Source organism: Ornithorhynchus anatinus, chromosome 5 (assembly GCF_004115215.2).
Source record: "Ornithorhynchus anatinus isolate Pmale09 chromosome 5, mOrnAna1.pri.v4, whole genome shotgun sequence".
NCBI lineage: Eukaryota > Metazoa > Chordata > Mammalia > Monotremata > Ornithorhynchidae > Ornithorhynchus > Ornithorhynchus anatinus.
In genome coordinates, this window is record NC_041732.1 from 46,960,470 (window position 1) to 46,981,529 (window position 21,060).

General features: G+C 48.1%; 1 protein-coding gene across 1 annotated transcript in view; it reads left to right on the forward strand.

Annotated features, from left to right (window-relative positions):
- Positions 1-2,037: 2,037 nt before the first annotated feature.
- HEXA (hexosaminidase subunit alpha) overlaps positions 2,038-21,060 on the forward strand; it is a 40,829-nt gene continuing 21,806 nt past the window's right edge. The window contains exon 1 of the mRNA XM_029065906.1: positions 2,038-2,302. Coding sequence (XP_028921739.1) covers positions 2,053-2,302 — 250 coding nt within the window. The 5' untranslated portion in view covers positions 2,038-2,052. The remainder of the gene's footprint in view (positions 2,303-21,060) is intronic.

Genomic DNA, 21,060 nt, shown 5'->3' on the forward strand with positions numbered 1-21,060 from the left:
AGTATTTATTGAGCGCTTACTATGTGCAGAGCACTGGACTAAGCGCTTGGAATGAACAAGTCGGCAACAGATAGAGACGGTCCCTGCCGTTTGACGGGCTTACGGTCTAATCGGGGGAGACGGACAGACAAGAACAATGGCGATAAATAGAGTCAAGGGGAAGAACATCTCGTAAAAACAATGGCAACTAAATAGAATCAAGGTGATGTACAATTCATTAACAAAATAAATAGGGTAACGAAAATATATACAGTTGAGCGGACGAGTACAGTGCTGTGGGGATGGGAAGGGAGAGGTGGAGGAGCAGAGGGAAAAGGGGAAAAAGAGGGTTTTTAGCTGCGGAGAGGTAAAGGGGGGGTGGCAGAGGGAGTAGAGGGAGAAGAGGAGCTCAGTCTGGGAATGCCTCTTGGAGGAGGTGCAGTGCTCTGCACATAGTAAGTGCTCAATAAATACTATTGAATGAATGAAAGTGGCAGGGTGGGGATTCAAACCCATGACCTCGTACTCCCAAGCCCGGGCTCTTTCCACTGAGCCAGGAAGGAAGGAAGGCAGGCAGGAAGGCAGGCAGACAGGCAGGAAGGCAGGAAGGCAGGAAGGAAAGAAGGCAGGAAGGGAGGAAGAAGTGAGTGAATGAATGAATGAATGAATGAATGAATGAACGAAGGGCCATTGGGCCTCCCCTCGTCCCGCCCGAGTCCTGAGGTGGCAGGGAGGGCGTCACGTGACCCCCCCCCCCCGCCGATTATCACGCGCCCTCCTCCGTCACGTGACAATGAATGAATGAATGAATGAATGGATGAATAAACGAACGAACAGCCTCCACTCGTCCCGTCCGAGCCCTAAGGTGGCAGGGAGGGCATCACGTGACAATGAATGAATGAATGGATGGATGAATGAATGAATGGATGAACGAACGAACGGCTATCGCGTCTCCCTTCGTCCCGTCCGAGCCCGGAGGTGGGGGGGGTCACGTGACCCCCCCCATCGCCGCCCGATTATCACGGGCCCTTCTCTGTCACGTGACAGTGAAAGACTGACTGACTGACTGAATGAATGAATGAACGAACGAACGAGCGGCCACCGGGCCTCCCCTCGTCCCGCCCGAGCCCAGAGGTGGCAGGGAGGGCGTCACGTGACCCGCCCCCCCTTTAGCTCGCGCCCTCACCCGTCACGTGACAAAGAATGAATGAATGAATGAACGAACGAATGAACGAACGGCCATTGGGCCTCCCCTCGTCCGGCCCGAGCCTGGAGGTGGGGGGAGGGAAGGGGGGGGGTAGGGCGTCACGTGACCCCCTCATCGCCGGCCGATTATCACGCGCCCTCCCCCGTCATGTGACAGTGAATGAATGAATGAATGAACGAATGAGCGAACGAACACCCACTGGGCCTCCCCTCGTCCCGCCCGAGCCCGGAGGTGGGGGTAGGGCGTCACGTGACCCCCGACTGATTATCACGCGCCCTCCCCCGTCACGTGACAGTGAATGAATGAATGAATGAATAAATGAATGAATGAATGAACGAGCGAACGAACGGCCTTTGGGCCTCCCCTCGTCCCGCCCGAGACGGGAGGTGGCAGGGAGGGCGTCAGGTGAACACCCCCCTCCCCCCACGCCCGATTATCACGCGCCCTCCGTCGTCACGTGACAAAGAATGAATGAATGAATGGACGAATGAATGAATGAACGAACGGCCATTGGGCCTCCCCTCGTCCCGCCCGAGACGGGAGGTGGCAGGGAGGGCGTCAGGGTCAGGTGAACACCCCCCTCCCCCCCCGCCCGATTATCACGCGCCCTCCGTCGTCACGTGACAAAGAATGAATGAATGGACGGATGAATGAACGAACGAACGGCCATTGGGCCTCCCCTCATCCCGCCCGAGCCGGGAGGGCGTCACGTGACCCCGTCACCGCCGGCCGCTTATCACGCGTCCTTCCCCCCCCCCGTCACGTGACAGGGGCAGGCGGGCCGGGGTGGGGGACCACGTGAGGCGGGAGGGTCACGTGAGCAGGGCCCGGCCGGGGCTGAGGTGGCGGCGGCGGCGGCGGCGGCCATGGCCCCGGCCGCGGTCCTGGGCCTGGTGCTGGTGCTGGTCCTGGCGGGCGGGCGAGCGGCCGCCGTGTGGCCGATGCCGCAGAGCTTCATCGAGGCCCCGGGGCAGAGCTACGCCCTGAGCCCCGGCCGCTTCCGCTTCCAGTACGCCGCGGGGTCGGCGCTGCAGCCGGGCTGCTCCGTCCTCGACCAGGCGTTCGGACGCTACCTGCGCCTCCTCTTCGGGCCCGGCCCGCCGCCCAGGCCTGCAGGTCAGCCGCCGCCCCACCCCGATAGTCGTCATCCGCGCCGCCGTTACCATGGCCGCAGCACTCTCATTCCGATCACCTTGGCTTTTGTTAAGCGCTTCCTAGGGGCACAGCGCTGTTCTAAGCGCCGGGGGAGGCACAGGGTCATCAGCTTGGCCCACGTGGGGCTCCCAGGCTTCAGCCCCATTTTAATGATGATAATGTTAGTATTTGGTAAGCGCTTACTCTGTACAGAGCACTCTTCCAAGCGCTGGGGTGGATACAGGGTCATCAGGTGGTCCCACGTGGGGCTCTCAGTCTTCATCCCCATTTTAATGATGATAATGTTAGTATTTGTTAGGCGCTTACTATGTACAGAGCACTGTTCTAAGCGCTGGGGTGGATACAGGGTCATCACGTTGTCCCACGTGGGTCTCCCAGTCTTCATCCCCATTTTAATGATAATAATGTTAGTATTTGTTAAGCGCTTACTATGTGCAGAGCACTGTTCTAAGGGCTGGGGGAGATACAGGGTTATCGGGTTGTCCCACGGGGGACTCCCAGTCTTTATCCCCATTTTAATAATGATAATGTTGGTATTTAAGCGCTTACTATGTGCAGAGCGCTGTTCTAAGCGCTAGGGGAGATACAGGGCGATCGGATTGTCCCACATGAGGCTCACAGTCTTCATCCCCATTTGACAGAGATGAGGTCACTGAGGCCCAGAGAAGTGAAGCGACTTGCCCACAGGCACACAGCTGCCAAGTGGCAGAGCCAGGATTCGAACCCATGGTCTCTGACTCCCAAGCCCGGGCTCTTGCCACTGAGCCATGCTGCTTCCCAGATGTTTCGCTGCTTCTTCTCAGCGCTGGGGGGAGATGATAATGTTGGTATTTGTTAAGTGCTTCCTATGTGCAGAGCACTGTTCTAAGCGCTGGGGGAGATGCAGGGTCAGCAGATTGCCCCACGTGGGGCTCACACTCTTCATCCCCATTTTAATAACATTGGTATTTGTTAAGCGCTTACTATGTGCAGAGCACTCTTCTAAGTGCTGGGGGAGATACAGGGTCATCAGATTGTCCCACATGAGGCTCATCCCCATTTTACAGATGAGGTCACTGAGGCACAGGGAAGGGACTTGTCCACAGTCACACAGCTGCAAAGTGGCAGAGCCTGAATTCGAACCCATGACCTCTGACTCCCAAGCCCAGGCTCTTTCCACTGAGCCACGCTGCTTCTCTATATTATTATTAATAATAATCATCTCGGTATTTTTTAAGTGCTTACTATGTGCAGAGCACTGTTCTAAGCCCTGGGGGAGATACAGGGTCATCAGGTTGTCCCACCTGAGGCTCACAGTCTTCATCCCCATTTCCAGATGAGGGAACTGAGGCACAGAGAAGTGAAGTGGCTTGCCCACAGTCACACAGCTGACAAGTGACAGTTGAGATTCGAACCCATGACCTATGATTCCCAAGCCCAGGCTCGTTCCACTGAGCCACGCTGCTTCTCTATAATAATAATTATGGTATTTGTTAAGCGCTTACTATGTGCCAAGCACTGTTCTAAGCACTGGGGTAGATACAAAGTAATCAGGTTGCCCTTTGTGGGCTCACACTTTTAATCCCCATTTTGCAGATGAGGGAACTGAGGCCCAGAGAAGTTAAGTGTCACACAGCCCAAGGTCTCACAGCGGACAAGTGGCAGAGCCAGGATTAGAACCCACGTCCTCTGACTCTCAAACCCGGGCTCTTTCCACTAAGCCACGCTGCTTCCCCATTTTACAGACGAGGCCACTGAGGCCCAGAGAAGCGAAGGGGCTGGCCCAAAGTCACACAGCGGACATGCGGGATTAATAGTCACGCTTACTATGTGCCAAGCACTGTTCTAAGGGCTGGGGGAGATATAAGGTAAGCAGGTTGTCCCACGTGGGGCTCCCATTTTTCACCCCGTTTTACAGATGAGGTCACTGAGGCACAGAAAAGTGAAGTGACTTGCCCAAGGTCACACAACAGACAAGCGGCAGAGCCGGGATTAGAACCCATGACCTCTGACTCCCAAGCCCGGGCTCTTGCCACCGAGCCATGCTGCCTTTGGAATCAACCCATTAATCAATTCAGTAGTATTTATCGAGCGCTTACTATGTGCAGAGCATTAATCGATCGGAGCTATTTTTTTTTTTTTTACTGGTGTTTAAGTGCTTACCGTTTGCCTGGCAATGTATTAAGCGCTGAGGTAGATGCAACCAAACCAATTCGGGCATAGTCCATGTCCCACATGGAGCTCATAGTCCTAACCGCTATTTAATCATCCTCATCATAATAATGGTATTAAGCATTTACTATTTGCCAGGCACTATACTAAGCACTGATGTGGGTATAAGCAAATTGGGTTGGACCCAGTCCCTGTCCCACTTGGGGCTCACAGTCTCAATCCCCATTTTGCAGATGAGGGAACTGAAGCACAAAGAAGTGAACTGACTTGTCCAAGGTCACACTGCAGACATGTGGTGGAGTCGGGATTAGAACCCACGACCTTCTGACTCCCAGACCCGGGCTCTGTCCACTCAGCCATTTGACAGATGCGGTAACTGAGGCACCAAGAAGTGAACTGACTTGTCCAAGGTCACACAGCAGACATGTGGTGGAGTCATGATTAGAACCCCCGACCTGCTGACTCCCAGGCCCGGGCTCTATCCACTCAGCCATTTGACAGATGCGGTAACTGAGGCACAAAAAAGTGAACTGACTTGCCCAAGGTCACACATCAGGCACGTAGCCGAGCCGGGCATAGAACCCAGGTCTTTATGACTCCCGGGCCCGTGCTCTATCCCCTGGGCCTCATTGCTTCTCTTACTGTGTGCAAAACACTGTACTAAACCTCCCGGGAGAATACAGTAAAACGGAGTTAGTTAGACCTGTTCCCTGCTCACCAGGAATTTACAGTCTGGAGAGGGAGACGGAATTTAAATTACAGATATGTATGTAAGTGCTGTGGAGCTAAGGGTGGGGTTACTGTCAAGTAATAACATTGGTATTTGTCAAGCGCCTACTGTGTGCAGAGCACTGTTCTAAGCGCTGAGGTAGATACAGGGTGATCAGGTTGTCCCACTTGAGGCTCACGGTTAATCCCCATTTTACAGATGAGGCAACTGAGGCACAGAGAAGTGAAGTGACTTGCCCACAGTCAAGTGCTTCGTGGTACTGAGTGCTGACTGTGCTAAGCACTTGGGAGAGTTCAGTGCAATAAAGTTGGTAGGCACATTCCCTGCCCACGAGGATCTTAGTCTAGAAGGGGAAAAAATCCAGGTGTAAAGACGTTGCGGTGGAAGAGCAAGTAACGGACATAAGGACTTAATCGAGGACGGTATCTTGGAGGCGATGTGAGCTCAGGAAGCCCCCTAAGACGTAAAGACTTCCTGAAATCCCGGCTCCGCCACTCGTCTGTTGTGTGACCTGGATCAAGTCATTTCTCTGTGCCTCAGTTACCTCGTCTGTAAAATGGGGATTAAGGCTGGGAGCCCTTGGTGTGCTGAACTAGCACCCTGGCCTGGCCACGTAGTTTAGGTGGGAGGGTCGGCTTCTGGGGAGGAAAAAGATAGGCGGTCCTTGGATTTAGGACATAAATTTGTTCCTGAAAGCTGCATTTTAAGTCCCAATGTAATTTGGAGCTAGTTTTCTCACTGGAACAATGTTACAAATGGGAATTGGTTCCTCAGGCACGAAGGGAAGCAGCGTGACCCAGGGAAAAAGCACAAGACGAGGAGTCATGAGACCTGGAATTCTAGTCCTAGTTCCACCCCTTGTTTGCCGTGTGACTGCAGGAAAGTCGCTTAGCTTCCGTGCCTCATTTTCGTCCGGCAGCATGGTAGATAGAGCTCGGGCCTGGGAGTCGGGAGGTCATGGGTTCTAATTCCGGCTCCGCCACTTGTCTGCTGTGTGACCTTGGGCAAGCCACTTCACTTCTCTGGGCCTCAGTTACCTCATCTGTAAAATGGGGATTGGGACTGGGAGCCCCATGTGGAACAGGGACTGTGTCCAAACCGATCTGCTTGTATTACCCCAGCGCTTAGTACGGTGCCTGGCACATAGTTAAGCGCTTAACAAAAACCATAATTAGAGATTGTCTCTATTGCTGTATTTTATTTTCCAAGCACTTAAGTACAGTGCTCTGCACACAGTGAGCACTCAGTAGATCTGAATGAATGAAAAGGATAAAATATCTATTTCCCTCTCTCTTAGACTGTAAGCCCTGTGTGGGATAGGAACCGTGCACCATCTCTTTATCGTATATCCACCCCAGGGCTTAGCACAATGCTTGGCACAAAGTAAATGCTTAATAAATCCTATCATTATTTAACCAATATTTACCCAGAATAACGTACTCGATCAAATGTAGATGTGTAATATAGTTACATTAACGTACTTACATTGAGTCAGACAGGTTCCATGATAGGTGGCTGAATTTTATTTCCTCAGAAGTAAGATAGCTATCTCAACCCATTCCGCTGAATCTGCCTTAAGATCATTTATCTTAGAGCAATGCTCCAGCGCTTTGAACAGTGCTTGGCACATAGTGAGCGCTTAACAAATATCATCATTATTATTATCACCTCCTTCTCTTTCCCTCTACAACCAATAGCAGCCTTGTAAAATTACTACCCTGTTAATCGGCGGCTCCAGTGCTCGCCCCAGCTCGTGTCCCCAGAGCTAGTGCCACAACCCACGTGTTGTAAAGCTGAAACAGGATGTACATTGAGAATGTGTTTGATTTTCTTTAACGTTGGTGAGTGCTTAACTACAGCCTTATCCTGACTCATCTCTCTCATTCAACGCACATATTTAGTCGGTCGAACTGTCTATCACTAAGTTCTGTCGGTTCAACCTTCACAACCTCGCTAAAATCCACTCTTCCCTCTCAATCCAAACTGGTACCACGTTAATCCGCTCACTTATCCTGTCCCACCTTGATTACTGTTTCAGCCTCCTTGCTGACCTCCCTGCCTCCTGTCTCTCCCCACTCCAGTCCATACTTAACTCTGCTCTCCGGATAATTTTTCTACAAAAATGATCAGGTCTTGTTTCCCCACACTTCAGGAACCTCCAGTGGTTGTCCATCCATCTCCACATCACACAGAAAGTCCTTACCATCGGCTTTAAGACACTCAAGCACCTTACCCCTTTCTGCCTCACCTTGCCGTTCTCCTATTACAACCCAGCTCGCACTCCTTGCTCCTCTAATGTCAACTTATTAACCGTACCTTGATCTTGACTACCTTGTCCCCGATTTCTCGCCCACCTCCTGCCTCTGGCTTGGAACATCCTCCCTCTTGATATCCGACAGGCAGTTACTCTCCACCGCTTCCCCTTCAAAGCCTTTTTGAAGGCACATCTCCTCCAAGAGGCCATCCCTAAATCCTTATTTTCCTTTCTTCCACTCCCTTCTGCGTCACCCCGATTTGCTCCCTTTATTCACTCCGCCCTTACCCCTACAACACTTATGCACATATCCGTAATTTATGTATTTATATTAATGTCTCTCTCCCCCCACTAGACTGTAAGTTCATTGTGGGCAGGGAATGTGTCTGTTATATTGTCATATTCTCCCAAGTGCTTAGTACAGTGCTCTGCACCCAGTAAGCACTCAGTAAATATGATTGACTGCTTACTTTGAACATAGCCCTGTACTAGGCACAAACTGTACAAAGAAATTCAAAATTGGAAACCAAATAAATTGACACCCTAGAGGATGGTGGGGGGTTGGTCAAACACAAAAATAATTAACCATTAAACCTCAAAACGAACATCTTGGAGCAGCATCTGAAGGGTTTGTCCTTCTTCCCTTTCACAGCGCCAGTTTAGTGAGCAAAAGACCGTCTAATGTTCTAAATACATCTAATATAATAGAGGTGTGCAGCCGATGGCTCTGGAGCTGTACCTGGCTCTTCTTGGAGTTGAATGGGACTTTGGACAGGGCCTCGAGCTAAGAGTGGGCCCTACTGCACACCCCGTAACGCATAGTGCTGCTACACTGCCCTGTGCTGTAGCTGCATTTTTGAATTGTACTCTCCCAAGTGCTTAGATCAGTGCTCTGCACACAGTAAGTACTCAGTAGATACGACTAGCTGACACTGTACCCGAAGAGCCCTGGCATGGGAGTCAGAGGTCATGGGTTCGAATCCCTGCTCTACCAATTGTCAGCTGTGTGACTGTGGGCAAGTCACTAAACTTCTCTGTGCCTCAGTTACCTCATCTGTAAAATGGGGATTAAAACTGTGAGCCGCACGTGGAGCAACCTGATCACCCAGCGCTTAGAACTGCTCTGCAAATAGTAAGCCCTTAACAAATACCAACATTATTATTATTATTACCCAAAAGCTAGAGCAGACAGCGTGGAGACACTAGGCTCTGACCCGTCGCAGCCGGTTGCCGAGGGAATCGGCAGCAGTCAGGGACCCTGGATTGCCTGTCAGCAGCAGGCAGCCCGCTAAGGACCCTGTGCCGGGCAGGACAGAATGAGCGGTCACTAGCCACCGAGAAGCCCTGGACCAGTCACCTGTCTCGGGAGCCCAGATTGAGTTGAATCCATACCCACCCTGGACTTTTAAGATGGGGAAATCCTCTCCTGGTTTCTGTCCATAGAGTTTCTACCCTTTGCATTAGTTGGAATGGAGGGGTGGGAAATTCTGGGGTGAAACCCACCTGTCCAGCCCCCTCGGGGGGGGGGACAGTGTCCTTGTCCTCCCTTGGTGGGTCTGGGTGGTCACAGGACTGTATGTATCCATTTCTTCTGACACTGAGGCACATTGTATCCGACCAGGTTAGTGGTGTTATTCAACCGTTCCCGAATTCCTTAACAGTATTCTAGCCAAAAGTCTGGCTCCACCCAGTCTCTGACTCCTGTGGGAGGCAGGATTGGGGAGCTGCATGGCCGGCAGGAGCTCTTGGAAGGCTGTAGAGAAGTCTGAGGCCTCAAAAGTCCAGATGGTCCCCAGGTCAGGTGTTTTGGGAAGGGATTGGAGAACATCTCTTAGAGATCATCATCATCAACGGTACTTACTGAGCGCATACCAAGCACTTGGGAGAGTAGGGATCTAAATAAAGGATGGCTCCAGGCAGCTAAGAGATGAGAGCAGGTCTTGGATACTCATCACTGGATCTAACCCAAGTTTCTTCAGCTTTCTCTCTCCCTCAACCCAACATATGTCCCACAGTGACCAAGCTGCAGATCAGGAAAGCCGGTCGTCTAGATAATGGGTTGGTGTTGAAACCTATGGATCTGTTTGCAGCCAGGTTAGCCAGCTGAGGTGTGCGTTTTGACTTTAGATTGGTGGGTCGACCAGGAAGCCAAGGAGGCTTTACCCAAATCGTGTAGTTTTTTCTCTTCAACCGAGAAACCAGGCAAGGAGCCTGGGATTCTGGAATTCGTTCAGGTAAACTTGCTTAGCATCACACAGGGAACTCAAAGGAGCAGATTTTGAATTTTTGTTACATGTGGAAAATATTCATATGGTGAGTTGGCTACTTATAAGGAAAGCACTTGACTTAACCCCTCTAGACTGTAAGCTCATTGTGGGCAGGGAACATGTTTATTATATCGTTATATTGTACTCTCCCAAGCATGTAGTACAGGGCTCTGCACACAGGCCCTGTGACAGCGCTGTGTCAGAAAATGTCAGCGTAAGGATACGACAAACCTTTGACAAATCTCTTTTCTTGTGAATCTGAAGTTACTCTTCATATAGGTTTCTCTAAATTTGCAGATGAGTAGTTTGTCTACAACTGAGCAGAGACCAAGAATCCCGTACTATAATTGGCATTTTTACAGCAGAGGCCAAAGATCAAATACCTGAGAGCCATAAAAAGAGATGGGCCCCCACCATAGTCTGTAGTTATTGGACTGAAGAATTCCAGTGCTCTCTTGATTAGCAGACATCTCACGACAGGGAGAAGCAGACATCTTGATTAGCAGACATCTTCTGCTGGGGCTGGGGAGAAAAGCTTTCCAAATAAAGGTGTCCGTTGTTGGGTAGGGAGTGTCTCTATCTGTTGCCGAATTGTACTTTTCAAGCCTGTAGTACAGTGCTCTACACACAGTGAGCACTCAATAAATACGATTGAATGAATGAATGGTAATGTCTTCCATAAAGAAGAGGAAGAACTGGCAGTCCAACATGAAGGGGGAGATGCAAACTTTGAGAGTGGAAGATGGGAAGTGGGGCTTTTCAGACTTTAGGAGATGAACTTCCCTAGGGCAGGTCCAGCCAAACTCACAAAATTGGGGAGCTGGTTTCAGGCCAGCACAAGTATTCCTATTTCAGACCCAAGTCCAAGCGATCCCCAGGATTTTCAGTTGGGTGGGGCTTTCATTGAGGATATTTGGGTCAGTATTAAAAATGTTTTATATTCTAAGAGCATTATGTAGAGGTTCTGTGTGAGGACAAAGCCAACTGGGGTTATCGCTGGAATATTTTGTTTAACACAAGCATGTAACCCTAATTAAATCCTGTGCATTTGCTTTCTTATCAATAAAGACCTGACATTATATAACAATAAAGTATGCAGCCCTTGCCCTCTAGGAGCTTGAATTCTGAAATGGTTACAATGATTGCATTTTTGTCTAGCCAGAGAAAACATAACCCCAAAGGCCAAATCTATAAAGTGGATTGCTACTGCCTCAATCCTGGCTGGTCAATGAATGATATCACAGGCATAAACATATCAGCATATCAGAGGCAGAATAACATGGAGATTGAAATATGGGAATCAGGGTGTTCAAGCAGTAATAATAATAATAATAACTGTGGTATTTGTTAGGTACTTACTAGGCACTGTTCTAAGCACTGGCTTGGATACAAGAAAATCGTATTGGACATTGTCCCCGTCCCACATGGGACTCAGTCTTAATCCCCAAATCAGAGGCACAGGGAAGTTAAGCGACTTGCCCGAGATCACACAGAACACAAGTGGTGGAACTGGGATTAGAACCCAGGTCCTTCGGACTCTAAGGCCTGTGCTGTATCCACTCGGCCAGGCTGCTTCTCAGTAGTAATGTGATCTTGTGTGTACCTCAGATCTTAGCACAGTGCTTGGCAGCAGTAAACTCTTAATACCATCATTATCATTAGAAGTAGTAGTAATCCCCACTGGATTATTGTGTCAGCCTCCTCTCTGATCTCCCTTCCTCCTGTCTCTCCCCACTCCAATCTATTCTTCATTCCGCTGCCCGGATCATCTTCCTTCAGAAACACTCTGGGCATGTCACTCCCCTCCTCAAAAACCTCTAGTGGTTGCCTATCAACTTTCACACGAAACAAAAACTCCTCACTCTTGGCTTCAAATCTATCACCTTGCCCCCTCCTACCTCTCCTCCCTTCTCTCTACTGCCCACCCCGTGCACTCCGCTCCTCTGCCACTCACCTCCTCACCGTCCCCCATTCATGCCTATCCTGTCATCGACCCCTAGCCCACACCCTCCTGCTGTCCTGGAATGCCCTCCCTTCTCACATCTGCCAAACTAACTCTCTTCTCCTCTTCAAAGCCCTACTGAGAGCTCACCTCCTCCAGGAGGCCTTCCCAGACTTTCCCTCTGCTCCTCCTCCCCTCTCCTTCCCCCCCTCCCACCCTCTGCTCTTCCCCTTTCCCTTCCACTCAGGATTGGGCTCATTTGTATATTTTATTTATTACCCTATTAATTTTGTTAATGAGGTGTATATCTCCATGATTCTGTTTATCTTGATGATGCTGTCTCGTTTTGTTTTGTTCTGTTTTGCTTTGCTTTGCTGTCTGTCTCCCCTGTTTATCCTGTGAGCCCGTCACTGGACAGGGATTGTCTCTATCTGTTGCCGAATTGTACATTCCAAGCGCTTAGTACAGTGCTCTGCACATAGTAAGCACTCAATAAATACTGTTGAATGAATGAATAGCCCTGTACTAAGTCCCGGGAAAGAATACACGGGTAGGAATGAGACACGGCCTCTGGCCCTCAAGGATCCCTGAGTCTAAAAACCTAGGAGGGGAGAGGGGACCTGAGACAGACACATAGGGAAAGATGAAACAGTAAGCACCAAAACAACATAAAAGATAAGAAAAAATACACAAAATAAGAACAAAGAGCAGTAGAGTACTGTGTCCAAAGGAGCAGAATTTCAGGTTCTTCACGGGTCAGAATCCAGAGACACAATTGCGGCCACAGTGACCAAAGCAGCAGCTACCACGGCCTTCCCAAGTTTCCAGGTTTGGTGGAGACCTCTCGGCATGATTGCTTCGGTCCTTCCCGCTGGGCGAGGCAGATTGGGACCGAGGCTCCAGGATGACATGTGGGGGAATGGGGAGCCGAAATCAGGCCTAGCCTTCCCTCCTCGAACAAGCTGTTTACATTTGCTGCCTCTACTTCCGCTCCTCCAGTTCTCTCCTTGACCCCTGCAATCAATCAGTGGTATTTATTGAGCATTTACTATGTGCAGAACACTGTACTAAGCACTTGGGAGAGTACAATACAACAGAGTTGGTAGACATGTTCCCTGCTCACGAGCTTACAGTCTAGAGAGGGAAACACACATTAAAATAAATAATAGATATGTACACTTATATATAGATATGAATACACACACATATATATATGCATATATATACACGCATATATATATTCACAACTCTCCCAAGGTCTTCTCAGGATCGCACCTGGAGAGTTTCCAGTCCTCTACCAGTCTCGGCTATGGGAGGGAGAGTCGAACAGAGGCTGACCCATTCCGTCCCTAGCTTGGTCAGTGGCTAGCAAGTGGCAGGGAATCTGCTGTAAGTCAAAACTCACCTGTGCTGGTCAGCAGCTTCATGGGAGAGAGTCAAGGGTGGAAACTCAAGTCTACTGCACAGAAGACACTGGTAAACCACTTCCAAATTATCAAGAAAACTCTATGGATACACTACTAGCTATGAAGCAGCGTGGCGCAGTGGAAAGAGCACGGGCTTTGGAGTCAGGGCTCATGAGTTCGAATCCCAGCTCTGCCACTTGTCGGCTGTGTGACTGTGGGCAAGTCACTTAACTTCTCTGTGCCTCAGTTCCCTTATCTGTAAAATGGGGATTAAGACCGTGAGCCCCACGTGGGACAACCTGATTCCCCTGTGTCTACCCCAGCGCTTAGAACAGTGCTCTGCACATAGTAAGTGCTTAACAAATACCAACATTATTATTATTATTACTACTAGAATGATTGCTGATGCTCCTTCTGCGCAGTCAAATTGAGTCTCTACCCTCGAATCTCTCCAGTGCCACTGCTGCCCAGCACAGGGGAGTTTTGACCTGTACTAGATGGCCTTCTACTTGCTAGGCACTGCCCAAGCTAGGAATGGAGTGGATATGCCTCTGCTTGACTCTCCCTCGCGTAGTCGAGACTGATAGAGTACTGGAAACTCTCCAGATGCGTCTCTGAAGGAGGCTCAATAAATACCACTGATTAATTCATTGATTGTTAGAATACAGAGAAGTGACACATTCCTGCCCATCAGGCACTTAGACCAACTGGTAATGTTTATTGATCACCTCCTGTATGCAGAGGATGATACTAAGCCTTTGGGAAAATTCAGTAGAAAATACAGTATGGTTCTTGGCATCAAGAAGTTTGCAATCTAATGGAGTGACTCTCAACACAGATCAAATTAATAGACTGATTTCCAACTTTCCAGTGAGTGGACTGTCGACTCACCTAGTCTCCTGTGCTAGTCATTTAAGTCAAGTAAAAATAGTCTTTATTTAACAGTGGTTTTTTAGTACAACTACTACTTACAGTTGTTTTTTGTAGTATTTGTTACGCTCCAGGTGTCAAACACTGTATGGGGCACTGGGGTAGATACAAGGTAACCAGGGACATGGGGTTCGCAGTCTAAGTGGGTGGGAGAACAGGTAGGATTAGAACCCAAGCCTTCTGACTCCCAGGTTCATGTCCTTTCCACGAGGTCACGTTTGATCCTTCATCTGAGTTGGGGGATAGCAGCATTAAAATAGGATCTCGCCTATCGTTGGGGTGGGTCAGACCTTCCAGATCCCTTCTACTGTAAATGTATGCCAAGGAATCGCTAAGTAGCCTATTTTCTGTGTTTATTGAATATCTACTGTGTGCAGACACTGTATTAAGTGAATAGAGCACGGGCCTGAGAGTCCAGAAGGACCTGTGTTCTAATCCCAGCTCCACCATTTGTCTGCTGTGACCTTGGGTAAGTCACTTCATTTCTCTTGGCCTCAGTTACCTCGTCTGTAAAATGACAATTACGACTGTGAGTCTCATGTGGGACAAGGACTGTATCCAACCTAATTTCATATCTACCCTAGTTTTTAGTACATTGCCTGGCACATAGTAAACGCTTAACAAACACCATGGAAAAAAAAAAAGTTCTGGAGCCATTACACACTGAATAAAACCCCAGTCCGTGTCCTTAAAGAGTTTGCAATCTGAAGCGGAATACTGACAGGCATGAGATATTCAGTATTAGTTCTAGGAGGAGAAAGAAGCAATGTTTCAGCTGTTGTTTAGTAAATAGCTAAATACGCAAAAGTTAATATGTGAAGAATATTCGTAAGTGCTGTAGGTGCTAAGTGCAGTAATTTGATGAATTTGACCTGTGCAGGTGGAACTTGATCAGAAAAGGCTTCCTGGAGGAGGAGGGGTTTCTGAAGGGTTTTGAAGATGGGAGAGTTGAGGCTTAGTGGATTTTAAGAGGTAGGAAGTTGTGAGGAGGAAGAGTTGGAAGTGGGAGATTCAGGAATGAGGCATATTGAGGAGATTAGCTTGAGAGGAAGGAAGACTGTGAACTAGGGTGAAGGCATCCTGTAAATAGGAGGGTGTGGAATGCAGGTTGTTGGCAAATTAATTGCAGCTCTTTAAGACTGGAGGCAGAAGGTGATTGAACCAGGCTCTCACCTGCTTAATTACTCATATCCTATTTGTCTATAGATCACAAGGCTATCAAGCACCTAATAATTATGAATCACACCCTTTCATTGTCAAATAGTAATTCTGAGTGTTGTTCCAAATTCTTGTTTGTGTGCTTACTTGGTAGATTCACCACCAGCTGATGAAGTGACAACTTCCCGTGCTTGCTGCATTGCCAAAAAGGGGTGGGTGTGTGGGTGCGCGTGTGCGTCTGCTTGCTTAACCAAGGAGCATTGCATCGATTTTATTTATTGGATGTTATTAAGGTCTCCTTCCTCTTAGGCTTTGCAAACATCTCTGTAAGGTCCTGGGACTGCAAAGGTGATCAAATTCCCTTCTGATTTATCTTTTTAACTTGATTTTATATTTGATTGAATTCCATTCCAACACCAATCAATCCAACAGTCAATAAGTGGTATTTATCGAGCGCTTGCCCTGTACTGAGCCGTGTGCCGGACTCTCGAGAGAGAATGATACAGTAGAGCTGATCGACATGTTCCCTGCCCACAAATAGCTTAAAGTCTAGAAGGGGAAACAGACTTTGAAATAAATTATCGATAGGGAAAATGGGAGAGTAGTGGGATATGTACGTGAGTGTTGTGGGGTGAATAACAGTGCTTAAGGGGTCTGGATCCAGATGCATAGACAGTACAGAAGGAAAGGTGAAGAGGAGAAATGAGAGCCTTATCAACAGGTCAATCAATCACATTTTTGGAGCTCCTGTTGGATACAGACCGCTGTACTCAGTACTTGAGAGAGTACAGTCGAGAATGAAGACGTGATCCTTGCCCTTAGAAAGTTTGCAATCTAACAAATTTACTATTCAAGTGCTAAGTGCAACTATTAGAAGGATGTGACCTGGGAAGGTAGAATTGTAATCAAAGAAGGCTGCCTAGAGGAAGAAGGATTTCTGGAGGGCTTCGAAGATGGGAGAGCTGAGGCCTGTTGGGTTTTAAGAGGAAGGGAGTTGGAGGCAGGAGGAAGGATTAGAAGTGGATGATTTGGGAGTGAGTCACATTGAGAAGGTTAGTTTGAGAGGAAAGAAGAGTATGAGCTAGGGTGAAGGCATCCCACAGATTGGAGGGTAGAGCTTTATATATAAATATTTATTTCAAAATCCTCCAACCACTCTGCTATAACCAAGGTAGGTGGCATTATGAAGCAGCTTGGCGTAGTGGATAGAACACAGACCTGGGAGCCAGAAGGTCATGAGTTCTAATCCCGTCTCTACCATTTGTCTGCTGTGTGGCCTTGGACAAGTCACTTCTCTTGAGAAGCAGCGTGGCTCAGTGGAAAGAGCACGGGCTTTGGAGTCAGAGGTCATGGGTTCGAATCCCGGCTCTGCCACTTGTCAGCTGTGTGACTGTGGGCAAGTCACTTCACTTCTCTGGGCCTCAGTTACCTCATCTGTAAAATGGGGATTAAGACTGTGAGCCCCACGTGGGACAACCCGATTCCCCTGTGTCTCCCCCAGCGCTTAGAACAGTGCTCTGCACATAGTAAGCACTTAACAAATACCAGCATTATTTTGATTAGACTGTAAGCCCGTCAAACAGCAGGGACTGTCTCTATCTGTTGCCGACTTGTTCATTCCAAGCGCTTAGTACAGTGCTCTGCACATAGTAAGCTCAATAAATACTATTGAATTATTATTATTCTCTTCTCTGTGCTTCAGTTACCTCATCTGAAAAATGGGGATTAAGACTGTGAGCCTTATGTGGGACCGGAACGGTGTCCACCCCGATTTGCTTGTCTCCACCCCAGGGCTTAGTACATTGCGTGGCACATGGGAAGCACGTAACAGATACCAAAATTATTATTATTCTCCAAAGAAGAAGAAAGGTGGAAGCATTGATAAGAGGAGTCGAGATTGTAAACTTGTTGTGGGCAGGGAATGTGTCTGTTATTTTCTTATATCGTTCTCTTCCAATTGCTTAGTACAGTGTACTGCACACAGTAAGCCCTCAATACACATTCTCATGTTCTGGAATTTGAGGCTGTTCTTTCAGGGCCGACTACCTCTACGGGTTGGTGGAGGACCAGGAAGTTTATAAAAAACAAGGATGGTAGGCTTTTGGAATGAAGGTACTTTATTAATACAAGTTATCTCTCCTCAGTGGGCTCATCTCTAGACTGTAAGCTCATTGTGGGCAGGGAACGAATCCACTAACTCTGTTGTATTGTTCTCTCTGAAGCAGTTAGTACAGTCCTCTGCACGCAGTGCGTGTTCAACAAATACCGTTGATTGATTGAGACGGAAATCTCAATTGCTTGCCCTCTGCCACCTCACCCTTCCCTAAAGTAGAATGACAAACCAGAGGTCCGATTTCTTTGCCCATTGTTCCATTTTCTCTTGCAGCAGGCTAATGCCACAAAGTCTTCTGGTGGGGTGGTTCTCCAGGAGATAGGATTCCCGTTGAAGGAACAACTCCTGTTGGACTTTATGAATGAGAGCCTTCCTGCCTATGCAACTATCTTACTTTTTTTTTTGTAGTATTTGTTAAACACTTCCTATGCTCCCGATACTGTTCTAAGCACTGGGGTAGGTACAAGGTAATCAGGTGACACAGTCCCTATTCCACATGGAGCTCAGTCTTATTCCCCATTTGACAGCAGACGAAACTGAGACACAGAGAAGTTAAACGACTTGCCCAGGGTCACACAGCAGAGAAATGGCAGAGCCAGCATTAGAATCCAGGTCCTTTGACTCCCAGGCCCATGCTCTTTTCACTAGACCATACTGCTTAGCAACTGAGTGTATTTCCCCACTTCCCCCTCAATTCCACCATGGCAAATCCCTGCTCTATTAGGAAGCTAAAGTTGGAAATCTGCAAACCACAGTTCGGCCTTGGAAATGGTGAAGCTGCCCCTAGGTTGCAAATGAGGCTGCGGGTTTGGCAGGCTGACAAAGATGATCTGCAATCTGGAAAAAATTGTGCTTCCCGATCATGCTTTCATTGGAAAACTGAAGGTACTAGAAGCTTTTGAAATACCAGGGAAAAATTGAGGCTCCACTTGAGTTTTTTTCTAGTTGGGAGCAAATGTTTAATTGTGCATCTGCTAATCGTGTATTGGAGGGCACTTTGAAAGGCATTTGAGTCGTGGAGCTAATTCTACTTCTCTGTCATAGTGGATTCACCGGGAGGTGGGGAAAGGAGAGGGGAGGGCCGGCACATGTTGATTTTTTGGAATCTCTTGGCTGAAAGCTTGAGAAATTCAATTGTTTCATCTAACCCACCCCAACTAGGATGTGCCAGGGTTTCTGTTCAGTCCAGCTAAATAGATTTATGATTCAAGCTGGAGGCCCTCACTCCAGTAGCATCCAGGCTCACTTCGGAGAGGCGATTTAAGGGAGCTACAGGGTTTATATCTTTAAATGCTACATTGACCCGTAGAGAACCTTTACTCAAGAAAAAGGTTCTTTGGACAGGATAATTTGGTTACCGGAGGGCATCCATTCAGTAAAAGCCTCCTGAGAGCAGGGACTTTTCTCTTGCTTCTGGTGTACTTTTCCAAGTCCTTAGTACAGTGTTCTGCAAAAAGTAGGTGTGCAGCAAATAGTATTGATTAGGTTGATCTAAGATGGTTTTTCATCAGAGATCATTAAGCAATCAGGCTGCCCTGATCAATCGGTCATTTTTATCTAGTGCTTACTATGTGCGGAACACCGTACTCAGCGACTGGGACTGTACAATTCAACAGAATTAGCGGACACGCTCCCCTCCCATAATGAGCTCTAATGAGGCTCAGTCCCCAGCCGTGATTAATGAAGGAGCTTTACAGCTACCGTATCCCTAACCCAACCCCTAAGGAAGTTGACATTGGTTACAAAAGGCTCTACTTAATCAGTCAATTGTATTGATTGATTGCTTATTGTGGGCAAACTGCTTACTAAGCACTTAGAGTATAATATAACAGGGTTGGTAGACATATTCCCTGTGAGTGGAAGGGGAGATGGCCATTAAAATAAATCATGGATGTAAACATAAGTCCTGTAGGGCTGAAGGAATAAAGGGTACCAAGAGAAAATGAGAGCTAAGTCTGGGAAGGCCTCTTGGAGGAGATGTGGCTGGGTTGTAGGTCCTGATCAAAGGGGCCATGTTCAGACACCCCTGTAGTGATCCTCCCTGCCCTCCTAGGCGGGGAAAGTTGGGGAACTGCTGAACAGTGGGTGAACGACCACTGTTCCAAAGGGGAACCAAACCTTACGTCCCTGCAAGGGGAACATCCTGAAAGGCCCTGGTCTAGAGTAACAGTTTTTTTAATTAAAAAAAATAAATGGGCTGGGTCCAAATTGATTAGCTTATATGTATCCCAACACTTAGAAAAGTGGCTGGTGCATCTAAGACTTTAACAAGTACCATTTTTTTTTAAAAAAAAGGCTCTGATGGAGAGTAAATGCAACAGGCTGGAGCCAGGCTACTCTGCATGATGTTACTTTCCTCTTTTCATTTGAGGATCCTTTTCAGGTTGCTGAAATACTGATTCAGTGGTACAGAATCTCAGCTTTTGAAATACCGGGGAAAAATTGAGGCTCCACTTGCATTTCTTTCTAGTTTGGAGCAAATGTTTAATTGTGCATCTGCTAATTGTGTATCGGAGGGCATTTTAAAAGGCATTTGAGTCGTGGATTTCTACTCGTCTGTCACAGTGGAAAGAGCCCGGGCCTGAGAATCAGAGGACCTGTATTTTTATCCCAGCTCTCCCTCCCACCTGCTGTATGATCTTGGTGAAATCACTTGACTTGTGTGTGCCTCAGTTCCCTCATCTGCAAAATGGGAATTCTATACCTGTGCTCCCTCCTACTTAGACTGTGAGCCCCTTATGAAGCCCGATTACCATGTATTTACCCCAGCGCTTATTACAGTGATTGGCCCAGTAAGCAGTTAACAGATACCACAAATAGGGAAGCAGCAAGGCCTAGTGGAAAGAGCATGGGCCTGGGAATTAGAGGACCTGAGTTCTAATTCCAGCTCTGACACTTGTCTATTGTGTGACCTTGGGCAAGTCACTTAACTTCTCTGTGCCTCTGATACCTAATCTGTAAACTGGGGATTAAGACTGCGAATCCTGTGTGGGATAGGGACTGTGCCCGACCCGATTATTTTGTATCTATCCCGGCACTTAGTACAGTGCCTAGCACGTAGTAAGCCTTTGACAAATACTATAAAAATGACTGCCCCAGAACAGAAAGCTGTCCTTTGCTTTGAGGATGACGCTGCCGACAGTGAGATTATAGCCATGGATGTGAGTGGATTGCCCTGGTAATCTCTTGCACACTGGGCCCAGGACATGGAAGAGCAGCGTGGCCTAGTAGAGTGAGCGCCGGCCTGAGAGGCCGAGGATCTGGGTTCTAATTCTGCCTCTGCCACTGGCCTCCTCTGTGGCCCTGGACAAGTCACTGCACTAGATCCCACTTTCCTCATCTGTAAAATGGGGATTAAATATGTGTTCTCCGCTCTATTTAGACCGTGAGCCCCGTGTGGGGCAGGGAGTGTGTCCAACCTGATTACCTTGCATATACGGCAGTGCTTTGTTCAGTGCTTGGCATATAGTAACTGCTTAACAAATATTAAAATTAATAATGAAAACAACAACGATAATAATAAAATACAATGCGGTGCCTCTTTCCTGGTCCCTTGCCATTCAGGATGAGCATTGTTCAGGCACCAATGGTTAAGAGGAGAAAGGTGCGTTCTACAGCCAACATTGAGTTGTTTTTGCAGCAGTGGTGATGATTTACACTGAGCCAGCCGCACTCTCGCCCCAGTTTCCTATGCCCAGCGGCCCCGATTGTGAGACAGCTGGGTGGAAGGACAGGTGCAGTCTGTAGCCACCGAACTGAATATCTCTG